Source organism: Eleutherodactylus coqui, chromosome 5, assembly GCF_035609145.1.
Source record: "Eleutherodactylus coqui strain aEleCoq1 chromosome 5, aEleCoq1.hap1, whole genome shotgun sequence".
NCBI lineage: Eukaryota > Metazoa > Chordata > Amphibia > Anura > Eleutherodactylidae > Eleutherodactylus > Eleutherodactylus coqui.
Window position 1 is genome coordinate 120,576,624 of NC_089841.1, and position 17,273 is coordinate 120,593,896.

At 46.8% G+C, this 17,273-nt stretch overlaps 1 protein-coding gene across 2 annotated transcripts in view; it reads right to left on the minus strand.

The window, feature by feature from the left end:
• CCDC112 (coiled-coil domain containing 112) overlaps positions 1-17,273 on the minus strand; it is a 52,916-nt gene that overhangs the window by 24,706 nt on the left and 10,937 nt on the right. The window contains exons 1-2 of one of the 2 annotated variants that reach the window (XM_066603081.1): positions 3,140-3,285; positions 221-333 (exon numbers count right to left, since the gene is read on the minus strand). In XM_066603081.1, the coding sequence (XP_066459178.1) occupies positions 221-333; positions 3,140-3,190 (164 nt within the window). In that variant the 5' untranslated portion in view covers positions 3,191-3,285. Of the gene's footprint in view, positions 1-220; positions 334-3,139; positions 3,286-17,273 lie in introns of those variants that run through there. The other variant, XM_066603083.1, reaches the window with a different exon arrangement.

Sequence of the window (17,273 nt, forward strand, 5' to 3'; positions counted from 1 at the left end):
CTTTCTCCTGACCCCCATACACACTCTGATCAGGTAGCAGCTCATCACCCAAAAACAAAAGGATCAATAGTTGAAATCAACTTCTTGATCGTCATCTTCCCCAACATATGTAGCCAGGAGACACATAGGAGACCCCAAGTGCTTTAATTGATCGGCTGGTCCAGCTGAAGTCGACTATAGTCTACAATCATCCTTAATCTTGAAGTCAGTGACCACTTACTGATGTCTGAGTTTTTCAGCTTCACGGATAAAGTCTGCTTTCCTCACTTGCTCAGCTTTCAGCTTCCAGTGGTGAGCATTGTCTCCACCAGGAATGGAAAAACTGCCATCGTCCTGCACAAAACAATGCGGAATAATAATTATACAGCATCTGCCCGTAGCCGGCTACCAACGTGAGAACAATCGCTCTGGTTTTACCCAATGGCATCGACTTGTTTTATTTGTAAAGAGTTTGTTTTATTTTTCACAATAATTATACGCAGAATATAAGACATTAAGGTCTTAGAAGGGGTAGATCCACTCAAGGCTTCTTTCAGACTAGTGCATTTTAAGGGCTTATTCATGCCGGCCGATATACGGCGTTTCTTTCTGCAGGAGGAGAAGGCTGCAGTATTTGCAATAAGAGGAGGCGGGATGGGGGTGGGGCTAAATTCCTGAAATTAGCTCCGCCCCCATCCCAGCTCCCCTCATTGCAAATAGTGCAGAGGGGCAGAGAGGAGGTCGTCTGAATAAGCCGTAAGGCCTCCTTCCCACGAGCGTGACGGGCTCCGCCGCGTAATATTACGCAGTGAAGCCCGTCACGGCGCCCCCCAGAGCCCCTATACTTACCTGCGGGAGATAGCGTGAAAACGCTTCCCCGCCCACCGCCGTCGCGTCGTGTGACACGCCCACCACGTCACGTGACGCGGCCGGCAGTGTCACGTGACGCGCCGGCCGCGTCAAATGACGCTGCGGCGGTAGGTGGGGAAGCGTTTTTTCACGCTATCTCCCGCTGGTTACAGCGGGAGATAGCGTGAACGGACGGCTTCCATTGACTGCAATGGAAGCCGTCAGCGCGTACACCCGCAGCAAATAGAGCATGCTGCGGGTGAGGACGGGAGAAATCGCGGTGCGTAATTCCGCGGTGGAATTACACATCGTGAGCATTGTGCTATTAGGTTCAACAGAACCTAATAGCAGGGGGCAACGCAGCGGATTTTTGCCGCGAATTTACGCGGCGTAAATTTGTTCGTGGGAAGGAGGCCTTAGTCTGTATTTAAATCCTAAATGACGAGGTCATTTTTTCCCTATTTTTGTTATTTCCTCCCCACTTTCAAAAAATCCTAACTCTTATTTGTCCATCGACGTCGCTGTCTGAGTGCTATTTTTTTTTCAACCCAAGTTGTATTTTTCCATGCTGCTATGTAATGCAGCCTCTAATGTACTGGAAAACTTTTAAAAATTTGTAGGTGAAGTGAAATGGAAAAAAAACGATTCTGCCATCTTTGAGGGGGTCCCTGCTAACTTTTACTATCGTTTATTTCTTCTAGCATTTTATTTTAGTCTCCATAGGAGACTTTGTCCACTCTCACATATGCGCTGGGCAAAACGCCACAATTTTACTTTCATTTCCGGAAGCAGGTTCCTGTGTCAGACAGCGGGTTTTAGCGCACCCCACCATTGTGATGGGTGATGAGGAGCACTAAACGCAAGGAAACGGGGAGAGTTTAACAGCACTTGCCACGCTAAATCCCCACCCCAGCCTATGGGAGGTGTTGGCAAAGGGAGGGACTTTTGCAACAGGAGCCGCTGCTAACCCCCCACCCCCCGACGGCTCTCATAGGAGTCTATGGGAATGGCCGGCGTATTCCAGCAGAAGATAAGACAAGTCCTATCTTTTCTGGCATTGTGTAAAAGCAGGCGGATAAAATGTGCCCTGTATGTGCTTTATTTTCCAGCCAGCAGATTTTACGCACCGGAAAATCCCCCATCTGAACCACTGCATTGGAAGTCAACGCTTCAGATGGAGGCGATTTTCGGACAGCGTTTTATTGCGCCAAAATAGCCATGATAAAACGTTAGTGTGAAGGAGGCCTCAGGACTTATTCAGGCGTCCATATATCAGCCGCGTATTCACACCGGCCGATATACGGCGTCCCTCTCTGCAGGGGGAGGAGGCTGGAAGTCGGGAGCAGTGCTCTGAGCTCCCGCCCCCTCTCCACTATTTGCAATGAGAGGCGGGACAGGGGCGGAGCTAATTCCTAGAGCACTGCTCCCGACTCTTCCATCCTCCCCCCCCCACCCCCCCCTGCAAAGAGAGACGCCGTATATCGGCTGGTGTGAATACGCTGCTGATATACGGTCGTCTGAATAAGCCTTCAGGTAGTATTCGCCAAGCCAATAATCTCACACACAGTTTGTGTGTTCCAGGATGCAACTAGAGATGAGTGAGCCTACTCGGCCACGCCCCTTTTTCGCCCGAGCGCCGCAATTTTCGAGTACTTCCGTACTCGGGCGAAAAGATTCGGGGGGCGCCGTGGGTGAGGGCTCCCCCCTGTTCCCCTCTGCCACACCTCCCCCTGCCCTCCGCGAATCTTTTCGCCCGAGTACAGAAGTACTCGAAAATCGCAGCGCTCGATCGAGTAAATATTCGAAACGAGTAGATTCGCTCATCTCTAGATGCAACCTATTATTTGCGCCGGGGGTGTTTTCACGTGTGATCCTTCTCTGGCAGCGACGCTGCGGAATAGGGAACGTACAGCAGGCTGGTTATTTGGGCGATTATATTCAGTCTTTTCTATTAAAGCCAACGGAAAAAAATTAAGAAAAGCACTTCCCCCTGCAGAGGGTTAGGTTTGCCTGAGATGTGATTTTCAGGGATGTATTTTTCTCCCAGAACATCACAATGCCGGGAAAAAAAACAATTCTAAGTTTTCTGAACTATTCTGAACATTCTTCCCATACTGGTCGGGCTCCCCGCCCGGTCTACTAGCACACGTGACCCTCCCGGTCTATTAGCACACGTGACCCGCCGCAGTGTGACTCCCCGAACAACCGGTAGAAGCGCCGGGCCATGCGTGTATCATCTGCGCGGCCGCCTGCTATATACTAGGCAGCTGCCGTACCAGTCACCGCACACCGGCCTTACACCCGCATGTACCTGCCCCGCAGCCTCTCTCGTCTCCGTGCTCCCGGTTGCTAAGGCGGCCATATTATCACTACAACCAACAGATGTAACAACACCCCCGGGTGGAGCCTAGTCCAGGCAGAGGAGAACAAGGGCGGAGGGAGGACGCAAGGTGCCGGCGGAGCCTCAACCTGAGCGCCGAGATGGGGCGAAAAGGGCGGGAAATATGAGACCTCCTAGTCAGCCTCTACCAACCGTTCAGCCGCAGCCCGTCCCCCGGAGCCGTGCGGCCAGCTGCGGGAGCCGCTCTCTACAGCCAGCCTGTAGTGCAGCTCGTGCTAGTAGTCCTCATGTTGCACCCTGAGGCCGGGCACTAGAGCTGTCTGTACACGGGACGTACCCCGAGGGGCGCTGCGGCTTGTTCTGGTGCTGCAGGGACAATACACTCAGTCCAAGATAATGGAGCCCCTAGGGGTTGTCCCAAGTAATGAACATCCTATGCGTAAATGCCATGTAGACAGTGAGTGATTACAATAGTCTCTAGCTTGGATACACGATGGGATACGGGCGGACATGGAGGCTCTAGTACCCTGTTGTACCTCCTCTAGCGGGATACAAGCAGGCACAGAGGCTCTAGTACCCTGTTGTACCTCATCTAGCTTGGATACATGATGGGATACAGGTGGGCATGAAGGCTCTAGTACCATGTTGTACCGCCTCCAGCTTGGATACAAGATGTGATACAAGTGGGCATGGAGGCTCTAGTACCATGTTGTACTGCTTCTAGCTTGGATACAGGATGGGATACGGATGGGTATGGAGACTCTAGTACCCTGTTGTACCACCTTTAGCTTGGATACAGGATGTGATACGGATGGGTATGGAGACTCTCCTACCCTGTTGTACCGCCTCTTGTTTGTAAGATGTGATATGGAGGGCATGGAGGCTCTATTACACTGTTAGAGCACCTCTAGCTTGGATACAAGATGTGATATAGCGGGCATGGAGGCTCTAGTACCCAGTTGTACCGCCTCTATCTTGGATATATTCGATGTGATACAGGCAGGCATGGAGGCTTTAGTATCTTGTTATACTTCCCCCAACTTGGATGTAAGATGTGATACAAATGGGCATTGAGGCTCTAGTACCCTGTTGTACCACCTGTAACATGGATGCAAGATGTGATACAGGTGGGCATGGAGGCATACAGGTTCCATATGGTATCCTGTGGCATATCAGTCCATATTTGCTGTAACTAAGCCTCTAGATCAGTGTTTCTCAACTCCAGTCCTCAGGACCCCCCAACAGGTCAGGTTTTCAGGATTTCCTCAGTATTGCACAGGTGATGTAATTATTTTCAGTGCCTCAGACATTGCCACAGGTGTTCTTACTATAGGAGATCCTGAAAACATGACCTGTTGGGGGGTCCTGAGGACTGGAGTTGAGAAACACTGCTCTAGATCGTGCAAAGTCATATGCTGTTGAAGTTGGTGCCCCAGTTCGTTCCATACATGTTCTATTGGTGATAAATCTGGTGAGCGGGCAGGCCAAGCATTATCCTGCTGGAAAATGCCTCTTGTAAGCCGCCATGAGAGGAACACATGTGGCTGCAGGATGCCCTGACCATATCGCTGAGCTGTCATTGTCCCTCATACCACTACTAGGGGTGACCGACTGCCTTATGTGATGCCCCCAGACAATCACACCAGCAGTGGGGGCAGTGTGCTGCTCAACAGCAAAGGCAGGATTGAGGCACTCAACCCGAGGTCTCCAGACATGAACACAGCTGTTGTCAGTGCCCAAACTAAACCTGGATTCATTGCTGTAGACAGCCCGGATCCACTCCGTAGGAATCCAGTTTCACTGTTCATGACACTACTGCAAAAGGAGAGGACATTAGGTGGATGTCAAAGGCAGTACACATAATAGGTACCGTGAGACCAAATGTCCTTCTACCAAGTACCTGGAAATGTCTCCAACAGACACAGGGGTCTGTAACCATAGCACCACCAGTCTATGGATTGTGAACAATAAAACAGTTGGAGCTGCTCATGCTTGTTGATTGATCTGGTAGTCTGTTGGAGTCCTGAGCCCAGTCACCTCGAGTGTCCTCACACATCCACTGATCCCAACACATCCTAACAGTCTGATTAGAATTGCCCTGGTGGCGGGCAATTTTTCTACGCAACCATCCAGCTTCTCACATTCCAACAATGCTCCTTTCTCAAACTCTGTTAACTGGGTAAAATCTCTTTTGATTGCATCTTAGGACTTATTCACACGCCCGTTGGCGTTTTTACATGCGGCCGGCGCCGTAAAAACGCATTAACAGGCGCACAAAACTATCATTTGTGCACCTGTTCAGAAGGCCCGAGCCTGGTGCATATGCTGCGAGCCCACAATGCCATTGGGCGGGGGGGGGGAGGGGAGAGACAGTTTAGCTCTGCTAAGCTGTTCTCCCCCTTCCCTTGCCGACTCTCTGCAAGGGTAGGAGGCGGGGCAGGAGCTAGTGTGCTAAGCTCCCGCCCCCTCTCCTCCCCTTGTCCCAGCCAGAAATGGGTGGGGGCAGAGCTTTAGATCTGCCCTCTCCCATTGCAAACAGCCAGCGAGGGGTGGAGAGGAGGAGGGAAGGGGGTGGAAGTTTAGCAGTCACACTGATAAACTGCCTCCCTTCTCTGGCAGCTGTCATAGGCTCCTATAGGAGTCTATGCAGCCTCCGGCGTGAAAACGCCCGGCTGAAATGCACTATCTTGGCTGGCCGGGCGCCTTTACGCCATGGAAATACGCCCATGTGAACTGATGCGTTGTAAACCAATGCATCCGAGGGGTAGTGTATATCGGCCGGGCGTGAATACACGGCCAATATACGCTCGTGTTAATCCAGCCTTAGAGGCATGTATAGTGGTCAACAAGCTCTGTACAAGGAAAAAAGAGGACCACTATACACAAGTAGCATCTGAAAGCCTTTTTTATAGGCCAAGGGTGGAACTTCTTTTAGGTCCTCAGACGGATGGACTGTTCATCTAATAACACCACAACTCTAATCATTTGCATATCTGCCTGAGTGGTTATTGTACGCTGAGTTTTTCAGCAAAATGACAACTTCTAGATGCTTGATTTTTTTTTTTGACAAAGCATGAATTATAAAATGTGCCTTAAACATCTTTAGTGACAACCAGGGCCAGACTGGGACTAAAAAGCAGTCCTGGTACACAAACTCCATCAGCCCACATACAAAGTTAAAGGGGTTGACTGGTTATCAACAGGCAGGATTACAAGGAGAGGTTCCACCTATATACACCCCACTGGAGTGTGATGGGGTCTTTAAAAGCAAGGGTACTACAACAGACTGTCATGGTTGCCGCAAGTGACCGACGACGATGGCAGGTCCCTATCGCCAGCAGGCAGAGAGACAGTTGCTGGAGTTGCAAAGGTACAGACCAGTGTGCACCTGGTAGAAAAGTCTTTGGGAGACAATGAAAAATCCCTGATTGTTTTGCAGGTGGAGTCCCACTGTCTACTGGTCCAAACTGTGTCTAAAGTCTGGAGAAGCTGCCACATGAGAAGGAAAATCCATAAAGTGGTGAGACCATTCTACAAAATGCTGGTTCTGTGCACTATGGACCTAAAAGGACTAATAGATGCAATGTTACAAAAGTGTATGCTGAGAATGGCAGAAAAAGATTCATAGCGACCAGGTGGGCTTCAGACATAATTTGATGTTAATGTCAAAGACCGTACACTACTGCCATACTTTGCTACTTAACTTATGTATATTTGTGTCTAAAAGAAAAAAATCTTAATAAAAAACAAATTGTTTAAAAAAAAATGGCAGAAAAAGAAAGTAGATGTGCATAATGTTTGTTTTGTGGGATGGTGCTGTGAAAGCTCCACAGTGTGCATTAGAGTTTAATAAAAACATGTCTGAAGAATGTATTGATCAAAATATGTTGCAGAAAAATGTTGTTAACAATACTGGCACAGAAGCCTCATGGGATAAGGGTTATGAAATGTCTGGTTCTGTGCATGCAATGTCTACAATTTGTGTGTTAGATCATAGGGCAGAGTAGCAGACCTGTCTGCTATACCTGAGTTTGTATTTATTTTGCTCCTGCATTTCCAGATTTAACAGCTCCTGACTCCTGCACCCAACTGCAGGCTGTTTGCCAACTACTCTACTATATAGCTCCCTCAGATCTGGTATCCAGTGCTTCGGGGTTGTTGTTCTTCTATGACGGCTCACAGCATCTCATTTCTTTTTGTGGTGTCACCTATTGTTTTTAACTAGGCCAGCAGCAGCGCCGGCCCCATTGAAATCGATGGGAGAAGATCACGATCCCCTGCCGAGCTGTGACAGCTGCAGCAGGAGATTCCTTTAGCCCCGCAGGGATGCGGGGCTGTCGCATCCAACGGGTTTCCACATGCTCTCAATGGGGCCGGCAGCAGCGCTGGCCCTATTGAAAACAATAGGAGAACATCGCTATCTCCTGCCACGGCTGTGATAGCCATGGCGGAGATGAAGGGGACCCCCACAGTGATGCAAGGCAGTTTCCTTGTAAAAAAAAAAAAAGCCTCGCATGCAGAGGTTTTTAGAAGGACTGCAAGGGCACTATCAGGCCGTGAATCACGTCCCGATGCTACCCTTGCAAGGGTGCAGGAGCCCTAAGACAGAAGATGTAGTCTGTGAAGACCATGAGGTCGAGGAAAGAAGGTGAGCAGTTGCACAGAGTTCACAAGGGACTAAAAAAAAGGAAAGTGTAACTAAAAAAAATTAGCATAGATATTCTTTTGAAGGCCAAAATGATTGCAGAAGAAGCATGTCAAGCTGCAATTGAAAGATTTGACGGGCAGTTGAAAAAGGAAGCTACCAACTTGCGTCTAATTGCAGGAAAGACCAAGAGACAAAGGTTACTGGCAGAAGAAGAAACAAGAAGAATCCTGAGTGAAAAGCTGCCTGCCATCAATGAAGTAACACGTTTGAATTCAGAAGCTGAGGTCATATAAAAGGAGAATGAGCAGCAAGATTATTAAATATAGAAGCTGATCACAGGTTGTTATTGGAAGAGCAAACCACTGAGTGTAAGCAAGACTTGGAAGAATTGAAAGACGAGAAAAAAAAATAGGGATATTCTTCAAAGGTCCACGAAAAGATGCAAGATCTCAGAATGTAAATGAAAGCCCAAGAGTTAGAGGTGACCCAGATAAAGTAAAGCTCAGATGAGAAAGCGAAAGTGCATGAAGGTCAGGTCCAGGAGCTTAAACATATCCAAGCTGTGGAGGAACTATTCGAACACCTAGAGCAAACTAAACAGGCTCTAGAAAGTGAGCGTAATGGGTTGACCAATGAGGTAAAGGTACTTATGCAAGACAAGAGTGACTGAATACAAGAGAAAAAAGATAGACTCAACTTCAAGGGCTACAAGTAAAAATCACTAAAGGTGACAGATTAGTCAGAGCTGTCTTAGAAGGTGGACAGACTGCAAGTGGAATTGGAAGTTAAGATTCAAGATTCTCAGATATTGTTGCAAGAGGGAACTAGTCAGAAGCTTGACCTAAGTACTAGACTGAAACAAATGGAAGATGAGAAATGTGTCCCTTGAGCAACTAGAGTAAGGTGAAGAAACAAAGAAAAACTTATCAATGTAGATTTCAAGAGTTCAGGTGTCAGATATGAAAAAGAAAATGGAGAACACTGCATCCTTGGTCTGTGTTGAAGAGCAAAAGAGAAAAATTCAAAAACAATTAGAAGTTACAAAGCAACGGTATGAAGAAAAAGCAGCTGCCTAGGATTAATTAGAGAAGACTAAAACTAAACTTCAGCAGAAATTAGAAGATATTAGTGTGGATCTTGATCACCAACAGACTGTGTCCAATTTAGAGAAGAAACTGATGTTTGAAGCAGAGGCTTGTGCAAAAAAGAAACCAAAGTGCTCTCCTTAGCATGCACCCTGGAAGAGGCCATTGACATGAAGACTGAAGTAGAACTGCTTAACAAGCGGTTGCGCCCTGAAATGCAGGACTTGATTAGCACCAAGAAGGAGGCTGAAAAGAGAACTCTTGTACGAGAAAAATCCAAGAGGGCGTTCAAATAGTAGAAGAAATGAAGACCTGTTGGAGGATCTTAAACTGAGTTGCAAACAATAAAGTATGCCAATTTTTGTTTAGAAGGTAGCCTGGGGGCTATAGGTAAACAGTTTGTGAGAACTTAACTCTTGAAGGAAGAAGTTATCTCTGTAAACCATAGTAGAGAAGAAGCTACACAGAAATCACATGAGATGCAGGAGCAGCTGAAGAACTGCAACAGAGAGTTGGAAGACACTGAGGCATCTCTAGGTGACATGAGGGGTCACTTTACTGATGGTGAGAGTAAACTGGCTATCACTCTGATGCAAATGAGATGCCATGTTGCAAGCTGAACATTACAAACTGGTTGTGGACTAAGCTGAAGACCATTTGAAGCAGAAAGAGCTGAAAGACAGACAAAATAAATATGATAAGTTCAGCTTAAAGGAAACAGAGCTGTTAGCCAAAATGAGAGAGCAGGTTATCCGTAGAACACAAAGCATTAAAGCAGAAAATGAGTGAGAAACATGTTGAAGTTCCTACTATGTGTTATGTATATACTGAAGAAAATGGCATGAAGGTTGTAGAAACGGTGCAAACAGTGAGGGGTTGCTCGCTTTCATAGAACATGAAGAGTGTTGTAGAGAGAACATGATACATAGAGATCCCCAAGCATAGAGCGTTGAGTCCGGAGTGTTCGGTCTGGTGATAAGGCCTACAGCATTTATCAGAGGGGAAAATATGTGGCAAGGCAATGCACAGAATGGCCTGCAGAGGGCTATAAAACGGTCATTCTGTGTGCTAATTGGCAGGGACCGCTGTATGGGTGTGTCTGCAGGAGATAAAACCTTCAGACACACAGGCTGCTGGGCCTGCAGAGGGAGCTAAAAGAGCTGCAAGCCTAGAGTCTAATGCAGACCAAATTGTGCCTGCCATGAGTCTGACAAGGAAGAACGCCACCTAGACTGACATTCCGATTGGGTACGGTTAATAGGACACTATGGGTTGTAAACCCAGACGGAAAGTGAAGAAGCTCTCAGGACTTCAAACCCAGAGGAGTAAATGAACTGTGTTGATGAGAGAATGATAATGCTATGGCACTAGGCTGATGGTAGTGAGGGATGTACAATGTGTAGTCAGTGGTCAACCGACTAGGTTTTCTGTTGAATTGTAATGCTGGTGGGACGGTTGTGTACTTAACAAGCCTAATTAGTACACTGCAATAGGAAATTGAGTAGATCACAGTGTTTCAGAAAGTGTGTGACAGAGCATATAAGGAAGTTGAAGGGAACAGATGTTATCTGTATAGTGGCATACGTATGACTGAGAAAAATCAATCAGTGTTAGAGGAGGCAGCATCAGCTTCTCCTCCCTATCCACCCCCTCACAGTCATGGTTCCACAACAAGTACTCATAATACCTCATAGAGCACAAACAGGAGTGTTTAAAAAAGTTTTAGATTGAATTTGTGGCAATAAAATTATTTATATGTCCTGCACATTGCATTAGATGTAAATAACTAACACTGCGTGCTTGGATTAAATTTCTGATTAAACACAAAGTAATTTTCTGCCTCCGTTTTCTGACAGCCATAACGTTTTTATTTTTCCATCGACAGAGTTGCGCGAAGGCTCAATTTCTGCGGGATGTCCTGTACCTTTTATTGGTACAATTTTGTAGTGCATACAACCTTTTGATCGTACTTTATTAGATCAGACTTTTATGGACGCAGCAATACCAAATATATAATTTTGTTTCATTTTTTAATTATAAATGAGGGGAAATATTTGTTTTAAACTTATTACCTTTTTATTTTTTCCAATAATTAATAAAAAAATGTTTTTCTCATCTTTATACTTTTTTTAGTCCCCATAGGGGACTTGAACTTGTGACGGTTTGATCGCTCCTGCAGTATAATGTAATACCATAGTATTACATTATATCCCCAATCTGAGAGAAATTCTATCAAGCCACACCACAGGCATGGGTTAATGGGCAATCGGCTATGGCAGCACTGAGGGCCTTAACCCCTTAGTGACCAAGTCTGTTTGCACCTTAATGACCAGGCCAAATTTTGCAAATCTGACGTGTCACTTTAACATGGAAAAACACCAGAAAGGTTTTGCATATCCAAGCGATTCTGACATTGTTTTTTCGCCACATGTTGTACTTCATCTAGGCAGAAAAAAAAGACCAATAGAATTTGTGTTTATTTATTAAAAGCGCCAAAATTGGGAAAATTTTGAAAAAATCATCATTTTTTTCATATTTCCAACTGCAATATTTCAAATATGTGCAAACCTAATATAGAAATTTTTGCTAAGATATATATTTCCATCCGTTTACTTTATTTTGGGCGCACATTGGAAAAACACGTTTTTTTTAACCATTTAGGATAGGGTTCCCCAACTCCAGTCCTCAGGGACCGGCCACAGGTCATGTTTTCAGGATTTCGGCAGCGTTGCACAGGTGATGTAATTATTGTCGGTGCCTCAGACATTGCCACAGGTGTTCTTACCATAGGATATCCTGAAAACATGACCTGTTGGTGGCCCCTGAGGACTGGAGTTGGGGACCCCTGATTTAGGAGACGTACAAATTTAACATTACTTTTCAGCATTTTGAGGAACACTTTGTTTTCCTACATCAAGCCAAGATTGGAGAGGCTCATAGGAGTCAAAATGATATATACCCCCACAAGTGACCCCATTTTAAAAACGACACCCCTTAACGTATTCACTGAGGGGTGTCATGAGTATTTTAACCCCACAGTTTTTTTTCAGGAGTCAATGCAATTTAGAAGAGAAAAACTAAAATTTCATATTTTTGCAAATATGTCATTTTAAAGACAGGACTTTTTTCTATAGTACACATGAAAATGAGGATTTGCACCCCAGAATGGATACCCCTGTTTGTCCCGTGCTCAGAAACATACCCATTGTGGCCCTAGTATTACGTCTGTATGCACAATTGGGCCCAAAATGAAAGGAGCAACCGGTGGCTTTCGGAACAGAAATTTTGCTTGAAGGAGATTTAGGCACTATTGCACACTTGTAGAGCCATTGAGTGACCAAAACGATGGAGAAAGCCCACAAGTGACCCCATTTTGAAAAGTAGACCCCTTAACGAATTTATCTAAGGGTACGATGACTTTCTTGACTTCACAGTTTTTGAATGAATCTAAGCCAAGCCGAAGGCAAAAAATTACGATTTTCATTTTTTTGGTAATTCTGTCATTTTAAAAGCATTTTTTTTGTACAGCGTACATAGGAATGAAGACATTCACCCCAAAATGGATACCCCCATTTGTCCCGTGTTCAGAAACATACCCATTGTGGCCCTAATCTACTTACAGGACACATGGCTAGGCCCATAATGGAGGGAATGCCCGCTGGATTTCAGGGTACAACTGAATAAATTCAAGGCCCCGTTGCCCACTTAGGGTGGCTACCCACTACAGTTTTTTTTCAACTGCGAAATTCGCAGCGTTAAAATCGCAATCGTGCAAAATCGCAATTTACCGCACGATCGCGATTTTAACATTACAAATCCCATAGACCCACTGCAGAAAAAAAACGCTGCGAATTTCGCTGTGAAAAAAAACTGTAGTGGGTAGTCACCCTTATATGGAAAAAAAATTGACTTCCTAAAAATAATCCCCCCCCTGGCCATCCCCATTTTTTGGCATTCCCTAAATATTAGATAAAGGTAATAATATAAACTGCATTTTATGTCCGAAGACGGGTAATTACGGAGGCTGGTTAGGTTGGGCACATGGGGCAAGAAAACCGGGTATCCCCCCTCCTCTCTCGCTTTTTTGGGGGTATTTCGTGACCTCAGCGGCGGGGATGGGGTGTAAAAAGTGGCGCTCTGTGAGGCTTTGTAATCTTGATGCGGTGCAGCGGTCTCACAGAGAAGGCGCTCAACAAGCTGCTCCTGGAACTGCATGAAGGCGAGCATTCCCGGGGCTCCTTGTAAATTACGGATTACAGGTAGCGGTCTGAATAACACCGGGCTCACACGGCCGTACGCAGAATCCGCTTGCGGAGGCCCGCAGCGGATTCCAGCTGTGAGCCTAGCTGTGACACTGCGTACGGCCACGTAATGTATTGCGCATAACTGCCTACTCACACAGGCGGTCATGCGCAGTACACCGTTGTTTGTTCATATTTCCCGCGTACACAATGTATTTGCACTTGGGCTGCGAGTATATCCGCGGTCATAGAGCACAATGGGCTCTAGGTAGCGGATATCCGCGGTAAAATATAGCATGCCGTGTTCTGTTTCTGCCAGTGGATTCCGTAATTCCGATCCACTAATTGGGGGGAATTGTGTAATCCAATGCATGCGATTGATCCGTGGATTACTGCTGATCAAGGGCATGCAGAACCCGTAATTCCTCTCCGGTCATGTGTGACCGGCCTAATGTTAGATCGCTAATTTATCACGTGACCGGGGACCGCTCAGCGAGGCCTCCGGTCACTGCTCCAAGCACTCAGCGACCGTTGGTCGCTGGGAGCAAGGAGATTTAAAATTTCCTGGGCTCCCCGGCTCCTGCGAATGTGTCCGGCATTTTGCCAGCGGGCGCATACCCAGTAGCCGGCAGGATTCATGGAGGATAATCGCATCTGGATTCAAATGCAGAAGCCTCTGAGAAGATGTTTCATCTCCCCTCACCGATCGCATTTTAAAGAACTTTTACGTGATTGTCATTATGCATTGGATAACGGCGATCACGTGACATCTCCAGGCTCTTGGCTACCTTTGGTAGCCAGCAGCAGGGAGATTTTAAATTTCTTGGGCAATCTTTCACTTTTGCGCATGCGTCCGCCATCATGCTGACGGGCGCATGCGCGGAAGCTGAACAAATCCGGGGACCTTGGGTACGTAATTTCATCCCCCCTTACGGATACGATCCGTAAGGGGAGATGAAACTTTACCTTTTTAAACTTTTTTTTAACTTTTTTTTTTTACTTTTTAACTTTATATGATCACCGTTATCCACATACAGCGGTCCCCAGTCATATCTCCCTGCACTCGGCTATCTGTGACAGCCGGGTGCAGAGAGATTTTGAATTTGCCGGGCTCGCCGGCCTTCTGCGCATGCGCAGAAGCTAGCGGAGGGTTTGGAGGACATGGAGGAAGCGGGGTGAGTATTTTCACCTTCCCTCATGGATCTGATCCATGAGGGGAGGTGAAACTTTTCTATTTTTAACATTTTTCTTCAGTTTTTCGCGATCGCCATTATCCATTGGATAACGGCTATCGCAGTACTGGGGACCGCTCACTCCCGGCTCACAGGAGCTGGGAGCCAGGAGATTTTAAATTTCCCGCGCCGCCGGGCCTTTTGCGCATCGGCTGACGTAATGCCGCCTGGCGCGCATGCGCAGAAGGCCGGCTTCGGGGCCAGGAGGACCAGGAGAGCGGGGAGCAGTGCGGCGGACGGGGGTGAGTAATTTCAGCTGCCCTGATGGATCCGATCCATCAGGGCAGCTGAATCTTTAACTTTTTAAAAACCTTTTGTTTTAACTTGTATGCGATCGCCGGTATCGATTGGATAGCGCCGATCGCATTGCTGGGGGAGGGGGGGGAATTCCCTGCAGCCCGGGATGACAGCTCCATGCTGTCGGCTACCTGCGGGCACCGACAGCATGGAGCTGTCACGTCCAGAGCCCGAGGGGCTTTATTCTCTGTAGGACACATGTTTTTACGTCCTCAGAGAATAAAGCCCACTTCAGGAGGACGTAAAAACACTATGGGCCGGTCGTTAAGGGGTTAAGAAGTCCCCAGACTGCCTTGGCAATCGAACAGCATCCTGTGATCTCATCAAGGAGAGGGTGTTTGGAACCCTGCAAAAGCTATTGAACTGACAGTGGTATTTTACAGGTTAACAGCCATGATGAGCCTTCACACTGATCACTACTATTGCTGGCAGGTGTCAGCTATGAGCAACAACCAGCATCGGCATTGTATGGAGTCAGATCACCCCCGATGCCCCTCCATACAAACGCTGGACGGACAGGACGTAACTGTATGTCCTATGTCATTAAGTGATTAAAGTTTTATGATTTGAGCAATTGAAACACATTTACAGAGTGATCTGATGGTCAACATGTTCAGATAGAAGAGGTTGTTTCTGTGAATGGTACAGGTCATTTATATTTAAAACCAATGACTAATGCTATGCTTTATTCCTGTACCCTAGCAACAATATCTACCTGCAACTTGGAGTGGAGACATAAAATCTATTTTTTTATTTCTAATTCATGATTAATGAGACAAAATTCATGAATCATATGTCCTTCAATTCTCTAGGCTGTAGGTGGTAATTAACTCCAGCAGTACTAAATAGATTCTTATTCAAGTTCTGACAATATCAGGGATAATCGGCTGCAAGAAACCTTTTCTTAGGCCTCCATTCACAGGAGCATATGCGTTTTTACGCTCACTGCATCGCAGGCAAATATCCCTATAGATCCGCCAATAGGTCCCAGTCTTAATTTGCGTTTTCTCATCCATTCACATGGGCCGCTGCGGCGTATTAGCGAAAACATACACTGCAGTGCGGAAATCCCTTGGTCAGCAGAAATCCTCAGAATTAGGCTTCTTTCACATGAGCGCATATCGGCCAGCGTTTTCACGGCCGGACGATATGTGCTGTGATCTGATGCATTGGATTCCAATGCACCAGATCACATGGGCGTATTTGTGAGACGTAAAACGCCCGGTCAAGCCAATATAGCACTGGGAGTTTTTATGTCGGAGCTAAAACATAGTTCTGGAACTATGTTTTGGCCGGAATACGTCCAGCCGCTGCATAGCAGCGGCCGTATGTGGGAGGGAGCTTAGCAGCTAAACTCCCTTCCTCTGCTCCCCCCCCCCTCCATCCGTGCAGGCTTACCTGTCTTTCTCCCCTTCGTTCTGTGCAATGGGATGGACAGAGCGGGGGTGGAGCTAAGCGCCCGGCCGCCCCGCCCCGCCTCCTCCCATTATTGCTATGGACAAGGGACAGAGGCGGAGCTAAGTGCCCACCTTCTGCCCGCCCCTTGTCCATAGCCATCAATGGGAGGAGGCAGGGTAAACTGGCGCCTAGCACCGCCCCCTCCCATTGCACAGAACGAGAGGGGAGGAAGACAGGTAAGCCTGCAATGAGGAGGGAGGGGAAATGGCCTGGTGAGGTCGGCGCATTTGCGTCGGCCTTACCAGGCCATATGAACGGGCGCACAAACGTTTGATTTGCGCGCCTGTTCACCAGAATTTTTACAAGCAATGTAGCGTATATCAGCCGGCTGTGAAAACAACCGGCCGATATGTGCTCGGGTGAAAGAAGCCTTACTTCTAATGGTTAAATAGAGGCAGCTGTAGTCTTTTTGCAGTGTTCAACTCGACTAAACTTCCTCCCCCTTCCTTTTTTTTTGAGCTCCCATAGAAGCCTCCAGGATATCTCGGCAAAAGATAGAGCAAGCTTATCTTTTCTGGCAACGTATAAAATCAGTCACTGTATTCAGTCGCCGATGTCCTATTTTTACTGGCGCACTGTTTTTACATGGCTATAAATCGCTCATCTGAATGGATACATTGGAATCCAATGCTTCAGATGGTCGCGATTTTTGCCCGATCTATATACGCTCGTTGAAATAAGGCCTTAGGCTGCCTTCACACGGAACGTCAAAATCGCGCAATATGAACCCAATTCTTTTAAATGGGGTCATGTTTTCCTGCAGGGCACCACGATGCTATGCAGGAAACAAATCGCAGCATATTCTATCTTGGAGCGTGCTCTCGCATTGCATCGCTAGTTGTTTTCAATGCATTGCATCACATGCTAGGTTAATGCTATTCGAGGTCTCCAACTGATAACAATGGGAGAAACTCTGCTATCCTCCGCTGGGACTGACAGCCGGGGCAAAGGACTGCAACATCCCCGAAAGTGATGCAAAGCTGTTTTGACATGAAAACGCCTCGCATCTATGGCAAATTCACATGGAGGGGAGCGCGATATGGGGGCAGGATTCATGACCACATATTGCACTCCCCAGTATGAAGTTAGCCTAAGATTTCTTCACAAATGGCAATATTGTGGATTTTTTATCCTCATTTGTGG